This window comes from Siphateles boraxobius, unplaced genomic scaffold, assembly GCF_051911475.1.
Source record: "Siphateles boraxobius isolate OS27281-9 unplaced genomic scaffold, OSU_SipBor_1 18, whole genome shotgun sequence".
Classification (NCBI taxonomy): domain Eukaryota; kingdom Metazoa; phylum Chordata; class Actinopteri; order Cypriniformes; family Leuciscidae; genus Siphateles; species Siphateles boraxobius.
Window position 1 is genome coordinate 11,804,318 of NW_027508788.1, and position 18,115 is coordinate 11,822,432.

Genomic DNA, 18,115 nt, shown 5'->3' on the forward strand with positions numbered 1-18,115 from the left:
GATGCTCCTAGCAGCTTATTAGGTTAATTATAACATAAACGCACAAGGCATCTTACACTCATTGGTGGGCACGCACTGCCGATGATGTCACAAGTTGTCGCGCGACAGGATGAAGGCCGAGGCCGGAGATAGTCGTTCGGCCCCGTTCACCAGTAGCACAACAGCGGATTATCAGTGAATCCCAGTTGTCTCCGACGAAAGTTTATAAAATCTCCCGTGTAAAATGATCACTACAGAGTCGGTTTTGGTGGTGATCCTCAGCTCTCCATCAAGGTGGCTCTTCACAAAATGAATCCACCTCTTCTTGATGTGATCGTTTTTTAAATAACGAAATTTAAATAAGGACACCAATCTGTTTTGTACGTGATCGCATCCAGGTAGTACGCATTTCCGTGACGAAGACATAGCTAACTAGCAAACTGTAAGCTGTAGTAACTAATAATAGGCTACTGACAGTAACTCGCGATTGAGCGGTAAACTGATGCGAATGTGCTCTATTTATATTGTTAGGGGAGCGGCCAGCCTCAGTGGCTCCAGTGCGTCATCAAGTACCCTTTTAGCCCCGCCCAAAAAAACCGTAAAATATCAATGGTGAAAAACTGTTTAACGGTCTAACTCCACAATTCAGTACTTCACAGTTCACAGTGTTTGTAATGTGTTTTAGCAATACATTTCTAACATTTATAATGTGTTTAGAATTTTTTTTTAAATTGCCTTTACAGGGACTTTAAATTGTTGTTTGGATATAGCCTATTAATTATTCTTCTTTCAATTTGGTACTTTAAATGTACATTTGTTCATTAATCAGATGCTCTATCTGTGTAAAAAAAATGTCAGAGATCATTACTGAAAAATTATTTATAAAACTGACGCAATAAAACTGCATGAAGGCAAAACACATTTTTACAAAACAATTACACTGCTTCATAAATGTTAAAACATGATGCTAATAGTAAAAAAAAATAACATTTTTGAAAATTTTAACATCTGACGGAAATTGAAGCTGTATGTTTCCAAAGAGTGACAGGATGACAATGAGGAAAGTCCTGTTGTGTAGAAAACTTGTAAAAGTGGTTGTCACTACCTGCATTTTTCTGGGGTTAATTTGGTTGTAGAACGCAGTTGTCTTGTAACTACTGTAAATTACTGGACTGTGTGTGTACAGAACGGGATTAAGCACCAAAAGGTGAATTGACAACTGAATTTATCTGCAATGTGTAGGCTACATGCCAGAACTGGGATTCGCTTGTTAAAAGGGGTCATCGGATGCTCATTTTCCACAAGTTGGTATGATTCTTTAGGGCAGTGTTACTCATTGCGCGGCTCTCCAAGCTTTCATTTGTGGCTTGCATGGCGGTAAATAATACAGTGATATGATCAAGCAGTCACTACAGATATTTTATAAAAACATTTAAAAAGAAGTAGGACTATAACATAACCTCAAAGTGTCAGCTCTATTTTCAAATAATTTTGATCGGATTGAAAGGGGTGGTTTATCGAGAGAACATCTTCACTTGATCGATTGAAAACCGAAACTGAAAGGACGCCGTCCGTCGCGCTGAACGCGCTGTTCTTCTGATGAATAAAGTGTCGTATAAACGAGTGTCACGTCGTTCTATAATTCTCCTTTCACTCAGTATCTGTGAAGTGAAGCAGGACAACGGCTCACCAGTCCTTGTTTCAGATTCTCATCCACAGACGACTGATTTTGGGCATTTTTACTGCGTGATCAATACAAACAGCACGGCATAACGGTTCATCACAGTCTCCAAATTATGACCAGAATTTGATATTAAGTCTGCTGTTTAAAACAAATAAAGAACCAATGTAGGAAAATGGTTATTACGCGACAACAGCGGGAAACTTTGTATATGTGTGCAGTGTGCGAATGTCAAAAAACCTATTCCCAATTTGAATCTTTTGACTTATAAACGTGCACATCACCCCGATCATGCATCATACCACGATGTTAAGCATTCATGTAAACTACAATACGTTCAGATTAATCAATCACAATGAATTCAGACCGATTGAAACTAAAGTTGTGCATGTAAACATATCCAGTCCCTGGGGAGTTGCCAGTTATGGCGGTATTTCCAGCTCTTAACGCCATATGTGCTCTTGGATGATTAGATACATGAGGGGCTAATGTAGAAAAAAATAACTTAATGTCATTCTGGGATGAATCTATTCTGGAAATCCTGCTTTTTTGTCATTAAGGGAAATCATCTTGTCTCAGTTACAAATTTGACTGGTAAATCATTAAAAATATATATATTTATTGCAGTGCATATTGAATGTTCAGGGGTGACATTAATAAACAGACATGGTATTTATGACTGTTTGTAACTTTTTATACTTTCCTGTAAAAATGGCTCTCCTACTGACTTTGTCCTATAAGTGCGGCTCTCATGAAAAAAATAGTGAAGACCACTGCTTTAGGGTCTTCATATAAAGTTTGTAACTTACGTTGGTTAAAATTCCTCTTAATGTTTGTGTAAAACAACACCTCTGTCCACAGCGACCCGTTTCGGTACATGTCTCTTTAAATTAGTGGTTCTCAACGGGGGCGTTCAGAGAACAACGGAGGGCGTTCACGAGTTTACAGATCCAGGCAAGACAAGTAAACATGTAATTACTTGCAAAATAATTGCCAACAACATTCTGAAATCTGCCAGTTTAATTTTTCTTTTGGAACGACTCTTATTATTTTTCCAGTCACAGACTGGAAATCCGGCGCTGACACGAATCAGAATTCACGTGCTCAAAAATTTGGTTCTTGCTGACAACAATCCAGCACCGACTAGAATAACGCGAATGGAAAGACAAGCATTAAAAAAGTATTGACTCCGGGCAATTTTTAAGTTAATCTTGATCGTAATACATTTGTGAGTAAACACTATTTAGGTGAATTTAAACAATGGCTAAGTTGCTAAATGCATCTTGTTCACATGTAAGTGCCCTGTTCATGTTGGACAGACATTTTAACTGCATTTTGTGGCTGTTAAAAGGCACAAAGACACTCTTTATGTGTATGCCCCATAACGGCCGTTTTAACTGTTGGATTAGCTGTAACAGCTCCGTGTTGCAAGCACCAATCCGGTTCGTTTTTTTTCTATAGACAGTAGGCTACTCACAAAGATATAACGATCAAGATTAGCTTAAAAATTGCGTTCTCCTTTAAGAACCACTTCTACATTTTCAATAAATCATGTTCCCAATCACTACGGCGATTAAAATAAATACAAATTAAAATAAATTCTATTTATAATGTAACACTTTTACAATGTCCAATGCCTAATGCCAAAATGTTTTCTTTGTTCACCAAGTAATTTACTGGTCAGGCATTATTGTTACTTGCAAGATTGTAAGAAGAAAATGCCAATTTGATGGATAATTTAAATATATTCTGTAAAGACATTTTGGTAATGTACCAATTCCGCCGTCACATCTCTCGAAAGGCTGCTTGGATAGTTTCAATATAGTTTAAATAATTAGTAATACAATAATAATTTAAAAAGGGCAGAAATATGCTAATACGTTCGGGTCACATGATGTCACTGTAGCTTTGCGCCTCCATCTTTACTACCGACGGTCTCAGTAATGCCTGCAATATGTTGTGCAGTTCGCTGCAACAACAGCCGAAAGAGGAACCCCGAACTGGTATTTTATTCTATACCAAAAGAAAAGGATAGAAGACATGTTGTATTCATACATTCATATTGTATGAATGTCTCATATTTTATCATGTCTCATCTTTCTGAGAGAGAGAGAGAGAGAGAGAGAGAGAGAGAGAGAGAGAGAGAGAGAGAGAGAGAGAGAGAACAAACAAGCATGCAAATGGAAATTATCGCGGACGGAAAAATTATCGAGCTCATTTTTTTTATTGTGCGATTAATTGATTTATTGACTATCACGACAGGCCTAATCCAGATTAATGACAGCTAGCCGTGAGCCGTGGCTAACAGCTGGCAAGCTACCAGCTGAGCCACTTAGCTAGCTAACAACTCGCTACCTAGTCAGAGCAAACTACCACCAAAATTATACTTTTTAAATTCTTTTTATAATACCAACATTTCCTTTGATTAAATATAAATCCTTGGTGGCCAGGTGCCGCACTTTTACATTTGTTACCCATCCAGCAACAGCATATTGATACGCGTCTGTACTCTTGAAAGCCTTCAAGCGATCCCCAATATGGGGAGGGGTTATGCACAAGATAAATATATATATCATGGAAGGCAAATAAGGGCAAGTCTGGGGCAGATGATAAAGGACAAATGAAAACTGTGGGTAAAAAATAAGGATCGGAGCCTAAAATTAAAATTTTAGCGGCCATACCGGGCGATATCGGTCGTCAATTTGGCGGCATTCTATTTATAGTGACGTAGGTGGCATCTATGAATACTGGACAGACCGTCAGTGGTCGTGGGCGGAGCATGAGGAATATGACATCATGTATGACATCTTATTGCTCAGGCTTGATTATTGAGAGTGTTTAGGCTTTTTGTGGATAAAAAAAACGAGTGGATGGATTTGTTTCATTGAATGGTGGTTGTGTCCACACACTGCAAAGACACAGTAATATGCAAACACCATGTAAAAGTGAATTTTGCATCCGATGACCCCCGTAGTCTATATAAGGTATGTTGTGTCAAAAAGTGATTGGTTGATTTATTGTTTTATGACAGGATGTGCAAATGGGAGGGGTTTTATGAGCACCAGGTGGCATGTGAACTTTTGGCCCCGACCATGTGTTTCCGTAGCCTGGTCCCACCAGACTCTCGTACATTTCATTTGTACATAGAGTCTGGCACTGCTCCATTGACAAGCGTTAACTTACTTATAGGCGGGTACTCTATTGAAGTCTAAAACTATTGGATCTGCCCAGAGTCACTCTGGATCTGCCATAACCAATCGCTGACGTTTGGTCGTGACATATGTCATGCGCATGCGATGCTCATACAACATATCATTGTCACCAGCAAAACTAAGCAAAGATTGTTCTTGCCCCGGCTTTAACTTCTTGATATTCGGCAGCGCTGCCACAATTGACCGAATGGCTTCGCTCGAATCTTTCTCCGCTGCCGGTACTGAACTTCAGCTCAAAATAACACACGACATCAACGTCATCGTTCTCAGCCATTTCCTCTGTTCGCTGATTGGCCCGGTAAAAAATTGATCGGAGAAAACAAAAGACTACAGCACAATCCCAGACCTAGTACTGAAGGAAAATGAAGTACGTAGGAGGCCGGACCCAGGCTAGTGTTTCCGGAGTTTATGACTGTGTGTGTTTGTGTGTGTGTGTTTATGACGGGCAATTTGCTTGGTGTGACTAGAATGTTTTTAGTTGGATGTTTGGAATGAGGATGTATTTTATTATAGTAGAATAATGTAGACAGAATGATGAAATTATGAACATGAAGAGGTCTGACACGGATATGATTTTCATATGGATCAGCATCGTCCTTAATATGTGTGGGAGAGAATGAAAAAGAGTTTAAAGAAACAGGATTGATGACAAATAAAAATAACATAGCATTTTATTAGGCATTTAAAAGTAAGTTTTAAACATGTGATGAACATAATGAGGTGATCTTTATGCGTCTATCTGACTAAGGGAGATTTAGCCCCTTAAATCTTTCTGAACAGATGAAAATGGAACAAGTGCGTTTAAAGAAATATAAAATATTAGATAAATAAAACATAAATAAGCTGTTCATTTATTTAACATTTAAAAGTAAGTTTAAACTTTAAACATGTGTTGAACATAATGAGGTGATCTTTATGCGTCTATCAGGATAAAGTTACAGAGACTTAAATCTTTCTGAGTAGATGAAAATGACAGTTTTTTCCTACATGGGTTTTAAGAAAAAAATTAAATCTATGTAAGGTGTTAATTTTATAAGACATTTAATAGTAAGTTTTAAACTTTAAATGTGTTAATCAATAAAGCATAAAATAGTGAATAATAGTTTGATAAATGAAATAAGGTGTTAAATTAGCAAGCATACAAATTTTTATCTAATAAACGTGAAATACTGTCTTACACAGATAAATAAACCATATAAATTATTGAATAATAGTGCATATTATATTAAATAACCTGTTAAATTATCAAGCAGCCTATACATATTTGAATCTAATACATGGTGATATAGGAACATGATGTGGATACCACAATATAATGGCTTACAGATAAATAACCATATAAAATAGTGAATAATAGTTGCTGTTATATTAAATAAGTTGTTAAATTACCAAGTATACACATTTTAATCTAATACATCACGGTTATAGGGTCACACTGCGATATACTGACTTAAACAAATAAATAAAACCCATAAATATTAGATAAATGAAATAATATGTTAAATTACCAAGTATACAAATTTTAATCTAATAAACGTGAAATACTGTCTTACACATATAAATAACCATATAAAATAGTGAATAATAGTTGATATTATATTAAATAAGTTGCTAAATTACCAAGTATACACATTTTAATGTAATACATCACGGTTATAGGGTCACACTGCGATATACTGACTTAATAAATGAAACATATAAATTAGTGAATAATAGTTCATATTATCTGAAATAAAATGTTCAATTATCAAGTATTTTAATCAAAATAAACATATAAAATAGTGAATAATAGTTCATATTATTTGAAATAAGTATTTTAATCTAATACACCACTGAATACTGCCTTACACAGATAAATAAACATATAAAACAGTGTTTATATGAAATAAGTAATTAGTTTTAAACTAAAATATGTTGAAGTGAACTTACCATCAGTGAAATTAGGAGGTCTTTTTGGCTCTGGTTAAAATCACAGATCCTTGAATTTTCGAAGCAGAAGAGCTGTGTGCTCTCCGTTTGCTACATTGAGAATGAAGATTGGTTCCATCATGGCAGGAGCACCGGCCCTCCCCTTCCTCTCTGTGTAGCTGCTATGTGTTAGCATTTGCAGTTTGTTTCAGGAAACATCAAGCAATTAAAAGATTTTACAATCAAAGACCACAAATGTCTCCTATCATAAATCTCCTATCTGAAGCCTTTCAGGTCTGTGGAGGTGTGTACTTAGTTTGTAGGGTGTTGCTAGTATCATTTGAATAGGGTATAATAGTTGTAGTTTTTTTTTAAATTTTATCCACTGATTAAAAGCATCAGACAATTGTCTCCTAACACTGGAGAACTGGTGCCATGCATTCTGGTAGCAAGTTGAGATCATTTTGACACTTCACACGGCCCATGCTGTAAGATCAATATAATTAGATGTTTGTATGTGTCTTCAGGTTAGGGTTAGGGTTAGGGTTAGGGTTAGTCAAAACCCTAACCCTAGTCTTCAGTCAAAATAAAATGACCACAAAGTTACATTTTATATGCCCTACTCTTATCCATTGATTGTTATGATAAGCTAAATAGTCCTTCCCCTGGGAGCTGTCCCCATCCTGTTTTTCTTGGAGAAAGCGTGAGAGAAATAGTGACACCTCAATTCTGACTCTTTTTGAAGAGCAGATTTATTTTTTCTAACATGTAAAGTTAGTATTAGAACACCCTTTGACTTTATAAATTTGCACATAAATGACAGCTTAATGCTTTTTTTATTTATTTTTGTGCATTTAGTTAAAGAAAGCATGTAGGCCTACCATTTTGACACGTGTTACCTTACTTCTTTGGCTATATTAAAGGTTTTTAAGAAATATTATTTAAAAAAATTCTCCGCACATGTAGTATACAGAAATTATTAAGGAGATTTATGTTTTATTTATTTTAATCAGGTTTGTTAAAAGTATGCTCGAATGATGTCAGTTCATGAATGACCCCCATTTATAGAAACGTTATTCAATGCTATTCTTATTAGATTGTATGCCAAATGTAACGATTTAGTCTCATCTGCTTAATTATGGTTGAAGAATAATGATATTTGCCCTGATGTGTGTCATTGGTGGTACTGTCGTGTTAAATAAAATATCACATGTGACCTGACAATAATTTTACATCCATTTAATTCCGAAGCACTCAAAGTTAAGATTTAAAGGATTCACATGCCACCTGGTGCTCATAAAACCCCTCCCATCTGCACATCCTGTCATAAAACAATAAATCAATCAATCACTTTTTGACACAACATACCTTATATAGACTACTGACCCCTTTAAATGTGGTTGTCACTCTTGAAACTTAACAGTGTGTCCGTGGCCACGGTGTTCCTTAATCCCAGGAACACACAAACGGATAAAATGCTGAATCCATGAGAAGCAAAGTTTGAAAATCTTGTTTAAAAAAAAGGCCTACAATCTTAATGTCACATACAGTCAAGTGAGAGGGAGAAAGAACTGGACAAAAGGGAGAAAGAACTGGACAAAAGGGAGAAAAAACTGGACAAAAGGGAGAAAAAACTGGACAAAAGGCAGAAAGAAGTGGAGAAGGCTGGAGGAATTGATCCTGGGCAACACAACAGCGAAGAATCAGAGATGCCTAACAGTAAGAATCATGGTATTGATTCACATTTTGATTGATGCATACGATGACAGAGGATCATGAAATAATTATTATTTCATAATCTCAGCAAAAAAAAAGAGAAAATTTATATTGCTCATGTTTTGAATTTTATGTTATTTTTGATAAAGCACCAACTTTGTGAATTTTATTATGTAATTCAAACAATGAGTGTTTGTTTGATGCTCTTTAATGACAGATTGCGGTTGCTGGTTAAATCGAACGGCAGCACAGAGTGAAGGGGATCAATATACATTCACTGGTAGGTCACATGATAGGCTAATGACAACATGGCGGATGTAGTGCATCCAGAATACATTCATACTATATAGAACATACCTTTTTAGCGGTCGTGAAGTAATTAATTATTCAAAATATATCTTACTCAAGAGAGTATGTGATTTCGGACGCATCCATTTGCTGCAGCCCAATTCGCCTATACTTGTACTACGCCCTAAAAGTATACTTTTGAGATTGTAGCAGAAGAGTAGACAAAGTTTGAGACAAACTATCACGTCATAAAATAACATCCTCCAAATTTATTATTGTTTATCCCTACGGTATCGGAGTGAAATGCAGAAGCACATTGATCTGCAGTCGCAGGTCTTTCATGTGGAGACTCTCCTCATATTAATGCATAATGCATTTAAAAGTTAATGGACAAACAGATAATTATAATAGTTTACATTGTTGTAGCAGATGAAATATAACATGGATAACATTAAATAAATATTTTTATCAGCTTAAATGTTGATTATTAGTCACTCAAACCCCTTTATCTAAATATCTCTAGGCTACTTAACCGTAGGTCGTGCACATCTGCCATTTTTGTAGTTTTCTGAACAGTTTTAACTTGGTTTGTAGTTGTAGACGTGTTTGTGGTTCTAAACCGAATCCTCCTCCAAACCGCAATGGGTTATGGGCAATATAGACTATGGGCAATATTACACGGATCCACACTTCGAAAACAGTGCATGCCGGCAGAGCCCGTCTTTCGGAGAGCCTTGGCATTTCCTATTAGCCCCATTGTATATCATCATCTTGGTTGCAGTTCCATTAGAATTCCACTGGAGGTGATCGCGGGCGAGTGCAGAATGAATGGGAGTCTATGGAGCTAGACGGCTAAATGTATCCCTTTCTCTTGCTTGTCGCTGAATCAACGTAGATTTTATTGATTCCGCAAGTTCAATATAGATTATAGTCCAAAAGTTGAATGAACGAGTACTTATGTCCTTTCGATTTCTTACAGGTTAAGTCGTTGTTGGCTGGAACACGCTAGCATTCTGCTATTACGTGACATCATCACATTTTTGAACGGATTTTTAGAATAGATAAGTGAACTTAAAAATGCAATTTTCAGCTGAGTGTATTATCCACTGATCTATATAGAATGACTAGATAGCTCATGACATCATCAACAGTGAAGCCACCGCGCCGCCATATTCGCCTTTGGCTAAGCCACGCCCTAGAATGTAGATTGACCAATCACAGCTAAGCCAAGAACGAGCTCCGACAGAGGTCCGACACTTTTTCAAAGCGCTCCATTGACTTTAACGCGAGCATCTCATATTTTTGGTCTCGGCAGGCCATTATCGTCGTAGGATTATCAAAAACATGGTTAAACGTTGTGCCTGGGGCATTTGTAACACCGATACGGGTTTACCAGAGAGGTTGGAGGGGGGTGTCCATTTTTTTCCCTTCCCAAAACCGAAGTCAAATCCCGACAAGTGTCGTCTTTGGATTAAACTGTGTGGACGTCCTCACAGTCAGCTAAACCCCTCGAGGATCAACAAGCACACTTTTGTGTGCTCTAAGGTAAATTTTGCTTTTAACCTTACTGTGAAGTTATACTAGTTAGACAGTTTTATTAAAACCCTTTGGAGCTAACCAAAACATCACCTTGTCAGCTAACGTTAATGTTATCTACTGTAGCATACCGATTGTTGATATGCTACACGCTGCTAATAAATACAACGTTATACTCGCGTAACGTTAGTCCGTTTGCTTTGTAATAACGATTATAGAAGTGAATAAAAACCTACCCAGCTTTGCATGAACAGTGTTGCTCTTTGATATTGTTAGTCCCAGCCTCCGTCTCGATCAGTAGGATATGCGGTGGTTCATTTTTTGACTGTGACCGGTAAGCTTTTGCCTCTATTTGGATGCCTTGTTGTTCCTTGCGTTTCACCTGTATGTCATGGATATAGCCTTCTAACGCATATTGCAGCCCCTTTTGCCTACTTCTATCCGACACTTTATTTGCTGATTTATAAAAGTTGGATAAAATTTCATCAGGAAGAGCTGTCACAGCATAAGCCATGTTGATAGCAAACACCAGAGCCCAGACGAAGTTTGACGGACGTAGCAACAGTAACTAAGGGGGGCGGGCTTAGCCAAAGGTCAATTGGTATTCCCTAGTGAGCTCACGCATTCTATTGAATCAATAGGAAATTGTATGATTTGACTGAGAAAACATTGCCTAAAGAGACGCCGTTTTAAAATCTAAAGTCTCCCTGTACATTCTTACAATGCAAACGCCCTAAGCATTTGGATATTTGTTTAAAGTCGAAAAATTGTCCTGCTTATTAAAAATTGCTTTACATTAAGACCTAGCTAAATCTACTGTACAACATAGGCTAATATAATTATTTCAGTCAATTTCTTCAAGCTAAACCAAGCTTTTATTTTGACGCGTTGCCGTGAAGACCTTTGAATTGATGTGTGTGTTATGATATGACGATAGTTTTTTCTCAAATGAAGTAAAATGCTCATGAAGTGACTCTCAGATCGGCTCTGGAGAGGAAGTTCATCATGTCCTCATATCGTGAGGCAGCAGAGACTGAAACCTGCGCGAGTGTCTCGCGTGCTTCTGTTTGTGTGTGGTAAATGAAACCGCGCGTCTGCGCCATTCATTCCCACAGAGACAAGCAGAACATGCAGGGTTAATAGCCAAGTTTTTTGTGGTTTAATATTCACAGACACTAGTATAATACATCGTGGTATATATGTAAGCATCATATATGCATAAAAGCAATATATATGTGGCTATATTGGCTAAAGTGCTCCTCCTAGTAAAAAAGTTAGTGTGGAGCCTCGCGCTTAGATAAACACTGAAGCGATTGAAAGCAGCTATTATTGGGTACCGAAAATATCAGTTACCCAGTACCGCAGAAATGCTGGTATCATCCCATTATCAAAATTTCAGAACTGACTTTGTACCGAAGTAACATTAGCGTTTTTTTGACAACACTAGTAGAAGCATTAAGTTACTCTTGCCTCGGAGAAAACAACGCAGGAATAGCGACAATTGTTCAAATTACTACTTATAGGGCTTGAATTACAACCTGTGGGCAGTTTTTCTACATCCTTTTGTGAACGTCGTTTTACACTTGTATGCTGCACAGCGGGTCACCTTAAATGTGCTGTTGGAGCTACCAAAATCTGTATAACGGCCGTTGGAGCCCTCTGCTTGTAGGGAATCGTAAGATGGCCGCTCGAACACTTCCGGTAGCTTCACTGCCTGATGGCAGTTTAGAGCGTCATTAGCTATCCAGTCATTCTATATAGATCGGTGGTATTATCTTAGCCCCCCCCCCTTTTGAATGCAACTTTTAAATTACTTGACAAAAAATTACATCCTGAGAAAAGTGGATTTCTGGGGGTGAAACCCCATAGACTCCCATTCATTCTGCACTCGCCTGCGAGCGCCCCCTCATGAACAGAGACGTGTTACTGCAGCCAGTCCAGAAACAGGAAGTAACCAGACATTGCCAATTCTCTTCTATTAGACATTCTCTGATGCCGGTTAGAAATTTTGTTCGACTTGAGACAGCATCGACACCACATGACTGACATTTAGCATCAAAGTACCGCAAAAGCGATTCGAGAGCAGCCTGGAAAATCAGCCAGGGGTCCGTTTCCCGTACAACGATGTAACTCCCTGCTTCACTAGATGCATCGTTGAAGAAATCAACTAGCAAGTCATGTCTGTTTCCCGAAACCATACTGTCGCAAAGTGGTCGTTCAACCACGTTGGTTAATGGCGTCACGCACGTGGTGGAGTAGTAAAAACTACTTTTTAATGAAATTGTTAGAGATTGAATTAACACTAGATGTTTCGATATAAAATACAGACATGGCATCTGAGGACTATTTATCTTTTTCCTCACTTATTTTGCTCTAATTCCATTTTTAATCATTGGCTCGTACTTACAGAGCACACATGTGCGGTCTTCAAAAACGGTGCTTTAAATCTCTTGACAAACCAAAAGACTTAAATTACATTTGTATGTATTTTAAGGAATGATGGGCATTTTACAAAAATATAGTATTCGAATATTCATGTTAATATAAATACAATATTCGTTTATTTAAATGTCGTTTTTACGAGAGAAACACTATTTTAAGTTTAAGTCACCATTTCTAAACAAGCTTAAATTAGGCAGTAGGCTATAGCATACACAACAAGCTTACTATATCTTAAGGTTTTCTTTTAGTTGAACATTTAAACATTTAATAGGCCTATGTGTAAACAAAACATGTAAAGAACAGAAAAGCATTTAAAGGGATAGTCACACAAAAATGTAAATTCTGTCAGTATTTACTCACCCTCATGTTGTTTAACCCCGTAAGACCTTTGCTCATCTTCAGAACACGAATTAAGATATTTTTGATGAAATCTGAGAGCTGGATCACTCCTCCATACTAGTCCATAGGCTTCAAAAGGATTGAAACTTGCCGGCCTCGAAAAGTTATTAAAGATATCGTTAAAATAGTCCAAGTGACTACAGTGGCTTAATCTTAAGTTTATCAAGCGACGAGAATACTTTTTGTGCGCAAAAACAAACAAAAATAACGACTTTATTTCAACTATACATTTCCTTCTCTGTTGGCCTCGGGTCAGTTAACATAGTGTGATTGCGTAGAGCTACTTCACACGTAGGCTCACTATTGGCCGACGCTGGTCATGTGTGTGATGCGTGTGACGTACAACAACAGAAGCTTATTTCATATGACTGATTCAACCTGCGGTGTGCGGTCGGCATCAAAATTATAATCTGAAGTAGGCTTTTAGATTATGAAGCGCACGTTTTGGCAAAACAGATTTGCTGTCATTATGAGACCTTAAACATTAGGCTAAATATAAACCATTAGCCTATTGTTTATTTTGGGACACTTTTGTCTCTCGGGATGAGAACGCAAAAAATTTAAGTATTTGTTTAATAGGCCTATTGAACGTAATAGTCTAAATAGACTAAGTGGTCTAATGCTAGTTTATTTACAAAGGGTTCAATTTATTGTATAAAACAACGATAGTTTATAGCCGAAATACACTTATTTAATAATGTATTAACTTTACAGTTAATGAATGGATTTCAATAGACACTAAACGAACTTCACCTGAACAATGACACCATTGTCTTTTTAGAACTAAGCATTGAACTGTTTGAATCATTATTTTCCAGTTTATCGCTGTAAAACTGTAAATCAGCGCGTCCGCTCATATGTGCTCGCCTGACTCCTATTATTGCTTGATTTCTCTGCTAAATCTATGCTTTTTTTTCTTTTTGTTCTCTGCCAGTGCGTTCTCTGCTTTTTGCTGTTCATCTGCTTGTTTTTTCTCTTTTCTGTTTTTTTTTCTCTCTGGTATTTTATCTGACATGTTTTTTCTCTGCCCAGTTTGTGCTGCTGCTGCTGTTCCCTGTCCCTCTCCAGGATCCATTTTTGTGCGACTGTGCTGTTGCTGCTGGTGATGCTAACCATCTGGACTGTTACTGTTCCCGTTCCCAGGGTTACCGATCACTTCGCATTCGCGGGCTGGGCCGGGCCATGCACCCCAAAAAAGTTCAACACTTAACTCCCCCCGCCCCCCACTTAAGCTCCTCCTCCTCCTCCTTCACGCTCATAGGTGCAAACACTCACGTAACTCAACCCACTCTTCCCACAAATCCCTCCCCCCACACACGGCAGTCATAACAATCCACCTTATTCCTGACGAGTTTACTGCGTTTCGAATTATGGGCGGCACTTCCGGTTTGGGGAACTTCCATTCAAAAAGACTGAAACGAATCATTTCAAATCATAAGGTTGCCTTTCAAAATAAAGCTGATCCGTCAGTTTGACTCAATCTATCAGTCAAGCTATCAGTTTTCTTTCATGTTTTATTTAAGAATAACATGAGAATAACGTTACACTTGGTATTTTAACGTAACATGTTATAACAAGAATATCTACGGTAAGAAGTATTTTTAGTCGCTGCATTCTTTTCGTGATTATTTTCTTTTTTCCTTTTGCAATCTGCTGTAATAGTATGAAAAAGGTCAACATATGTAGCTACTGCACATTTGTGGTCTGTTCTCAACGATTTAATTTTCGACATATCCCATTAATAATTCACTGGAATGCATGAAGAATCTCTTTTTTTTCTCCCCAAATCGTCTCTTTCCAGGTTTGTTTTCACAGGTAAATAAAATGTATTATCTGTCATATATCTGTATAATAAGTTTATTAAGGCAACGTATGTTACATAATACAGATTACCACAGTGATATTTAACCGTCAGATTTTGCTGTTGAAAGATTCACACTTTTGGGGGTATTCATGGTCTGTTGAAAGAACCTTGTTGATGCTTTTACACTTTTAAATGTACTTTTAATGATCAATGGGTGAGTAGAATAATGTAATGTCATTGTACACAGTTTAAAAATATATGTATTATTGCGTCCATAGAGCAAGTCTTTCACTGCTTGTTTACAGCTTAACGGAAGTTACACCCATAATTCGCGCAAAGCGTCATGGGGCGTAGGAATATTGTGGATACATTTATCCAACGTCACTTCCTTACAATGTCAAACATGTTTGATTTTTACAGTCTATGGTTTGATTACGTGTGATTACGTCAGTAGCCTACTGTCACAATAGCCAATAAGAAAAAAGTTGGGCTGTCGTGGTGAAGGCATTTCCATTGATTCATTTTGAGTGACTCGACAGCGTGATATGCGGTATTATCTTTATTTCTTTATTTATCGCTAAATAAATGTTACGCTGTTGTCAGGAGGCACGAAGACTAGTACATGTTCAGTAATGAAACCGAAACTAAAAAGCGCATTGGAACGAAGTGGAGTAAACAGAAGATAGCCTACAATGTCAAAATAAGGGTCCACGTAATATAATAACAACATAAACCTGACAAAAGCTTGTTAGACCATTTTTGTATAACAGTTAGTTCCGATCCTCGAATCTCACTTTACGAGAGGCTTTCTGCTGATATTCACGAGAATCGGCATTGCTCGTCTATGCGCAAGACTATCACTTCTATCCAGTTACACTGTTACGCCACTATGTGGCGGCAAGGGAATGTCTTTGAGTGAGTGTTAATTCAACGATAATGTAAAAAAATGCGGATTCATTCTAAGATGTATTTAATGAAACAAGCTGTTAATTATTTTAATATTTCATTTTTACAAGGCTCAGTTGAGCAGCAATGCGGCGCATGGGCAACGCTGAAGCTTTAGTTCATGATCAATGGCATTGATTCATTGTAGGCTGAACCAACACAGTCTCACCCCTATTCGTCACATAGGTATAAAGACGTATAGATGAAGTTAGTAATTCGGTTTGAACTGATATTGAGGAGGATTATGAATCTGTAAAGTTTTGCTTTTAACACTACTGCCGTTTGGTAATTTCCCCCTCACGTCAATGGGCAGGGAGGGGGTTGTATCTCTCATCCTATTACCTCACAAATTCCTCCTTACAAATAAGGTTAAGGAAATCTCATAATGTGGAGATTTTCATTGCTGATAGTATTTTGAAAACATTTAATTTATCTTACAAACATGTGATTTTGGGTTATTATATCAAGGATCGCTCTTTAAATGATGTTGGTTTTATTATAAATTTTATTTTATTACTATGTAAATTTCACATTCATAAATGCAATTTTAGGCAAACCTCTTTTTATGGTGCGTGAAAAAGAGATCAAAATGTATGTAGATGTGATGTCCAAATCTAAAAATAGAAAAGCAATTTAAGTGATTAATAAATGCTCCTCCTTTAACATTTTCACATAATATAAAATTATAAAATATTATGAATGGTGCTGACCTGTAAAGTATATTTTCTGTATTTAAATTGCATTGTAATAGGCTACCCTATGGTATTGTTAAATGTATAGTATATATCTATTTGTAAACTGATGCTAATGTACCCTCTCATCTTTTTATTTTATTTTTATTGTTTTTTTTCCCCCTTCTTGTTGAGGCATGTGAAGTATTTTTTTTGTTTTATGAGATATGGCACTGTACATGCTACCTGTTGTTGACAATAAAACATTTTAAAAAAAATTCTTCATCCATTTTAACCAGCAACCGTCGCTATGGGTAAACAACACCAGGGCTCTGTCATATAATTCTGTATTGTCTGGCCAGAGAGAAAAAAAGAATTGCCTACTTTTAAAGATCTTTCATCTCAATACTGATTATGAAGTTGTGATAAATTAAATAGCCTACTGCAGAAATGTTTATATTGCTTAATGCTGCCTCCCCAGCACACAATGGCATAAAAAAGGACTCTGGCCATGTTTAATCTTGCTCAGAGTCACTACTGGTATGGTATTCCTCAGAATCATTATCAAAGTTCATTTCTGTTTCAGTCAGAACTTGAACATAACATTTCTTTGCATGCTTTGCCAGGCTGTTGCTTGCTTGCTTATTCTTCATCGTCAAGCTCTGTAGACCTCGGATACCATCTTGAAGCAGGCCCCACGTCTCACCTGACATGTTAAAACACATTGAGCATTTATTAATTAGAAACTTTCAGAAATATTGTATTGTATGCCAAGTATAACAAATACATACCTGATGTCACATTACAAAGCTGGGATGACATCTGCTTCAGGGTGTCTGCACAGGTGCAAAGAGATTTCCAATGCTTGTTCATCTCTGTGTAACCCCCCTCCACCCGGGTCCCACTCGACCCGCTCCACGGGGCCTCGAACCCGGGTCTGCGGCATGAGAGTCAAGCGCTCTAACAAGGAGGCTAAAGACTGCAGCCTCTAGCATCTGTCGCTAGAGCGCCTATTGAGATCAGAGGAGTGAGGTTTACTTGCACAGCAACTACTAGCTGGCCTCCGTTACACTCACCCCCCTAAACCTCACTCCCTTCCGGGTCACGGCACCAATGTAACCCCTCCACCCGGGTCCCACTCGACCCGCTCCACGGGGCCTCGAACCCGGGTCTCCGGCATGAGAGTCAGGCGCTCTAACAAGGAGGCTAAAGACTGCATCCTCTAGCATCTGTCGCTAGAGAGCCTTTTGACATCAGAGGAGTGAGGTTTACTCGTACAGCAACTACTAGCTGGCCTCCGTTACACTCACCCCCTAAACCTCACTCCCATCCGGGTCACGGCAACAATGTAACCCCCCTTCACCCGGGTCCCACTCGACCCGCTCCGAGCGGGCCTCGAACCCGGGTCTCCGGCATGAGAGTCAGGCGCTCTAACAAGGAGGCTAAAGACTGCAGCCTCTAGCATCTGCCGCTAGAGCGCCTATTGAGATCAGAGGAGTGAAGTTTACTTGCACAGCAACTACTAGCTGGCCTC

At 37.9% G+C, this 18,115-nt stretch overlaps 1 protein-coding gene across 3 annotated transcripts in view; it reads left to right on the forward strand.

Moving 5' to 3' along the window:
* The window catches only part of LOC143741205 (uncharacterized), a 50,870-nt gene extending 33,985 nt beyond the window's left edge, over positions 1–16,885 (forward strand). For all 3 annotated transcript variants that reach the window (XM_077233652.1, XM_077233651.1, XM_077233653.1), the window contains 3 exons: positions 8,331–8,499; positions 8,714–8,776; positions 14,194–16,885. In XM_077233652.1, the coding sequence (XP_077089767.1) occupies positions 8,331–8,499; positions 8,714–8,776; positions 14,194–14,267 (306 nt within the window). In that variant the 3' untranslated portion in view covers positions 14,268–16,885. The remainder of the gene's footprint in view (positions 1–8,330; positions 8,500–8,713; positions 8,777–14,193) is intronic.
* Positions 16,886–18,115: the final 1,230 nt, after the last annotated feature.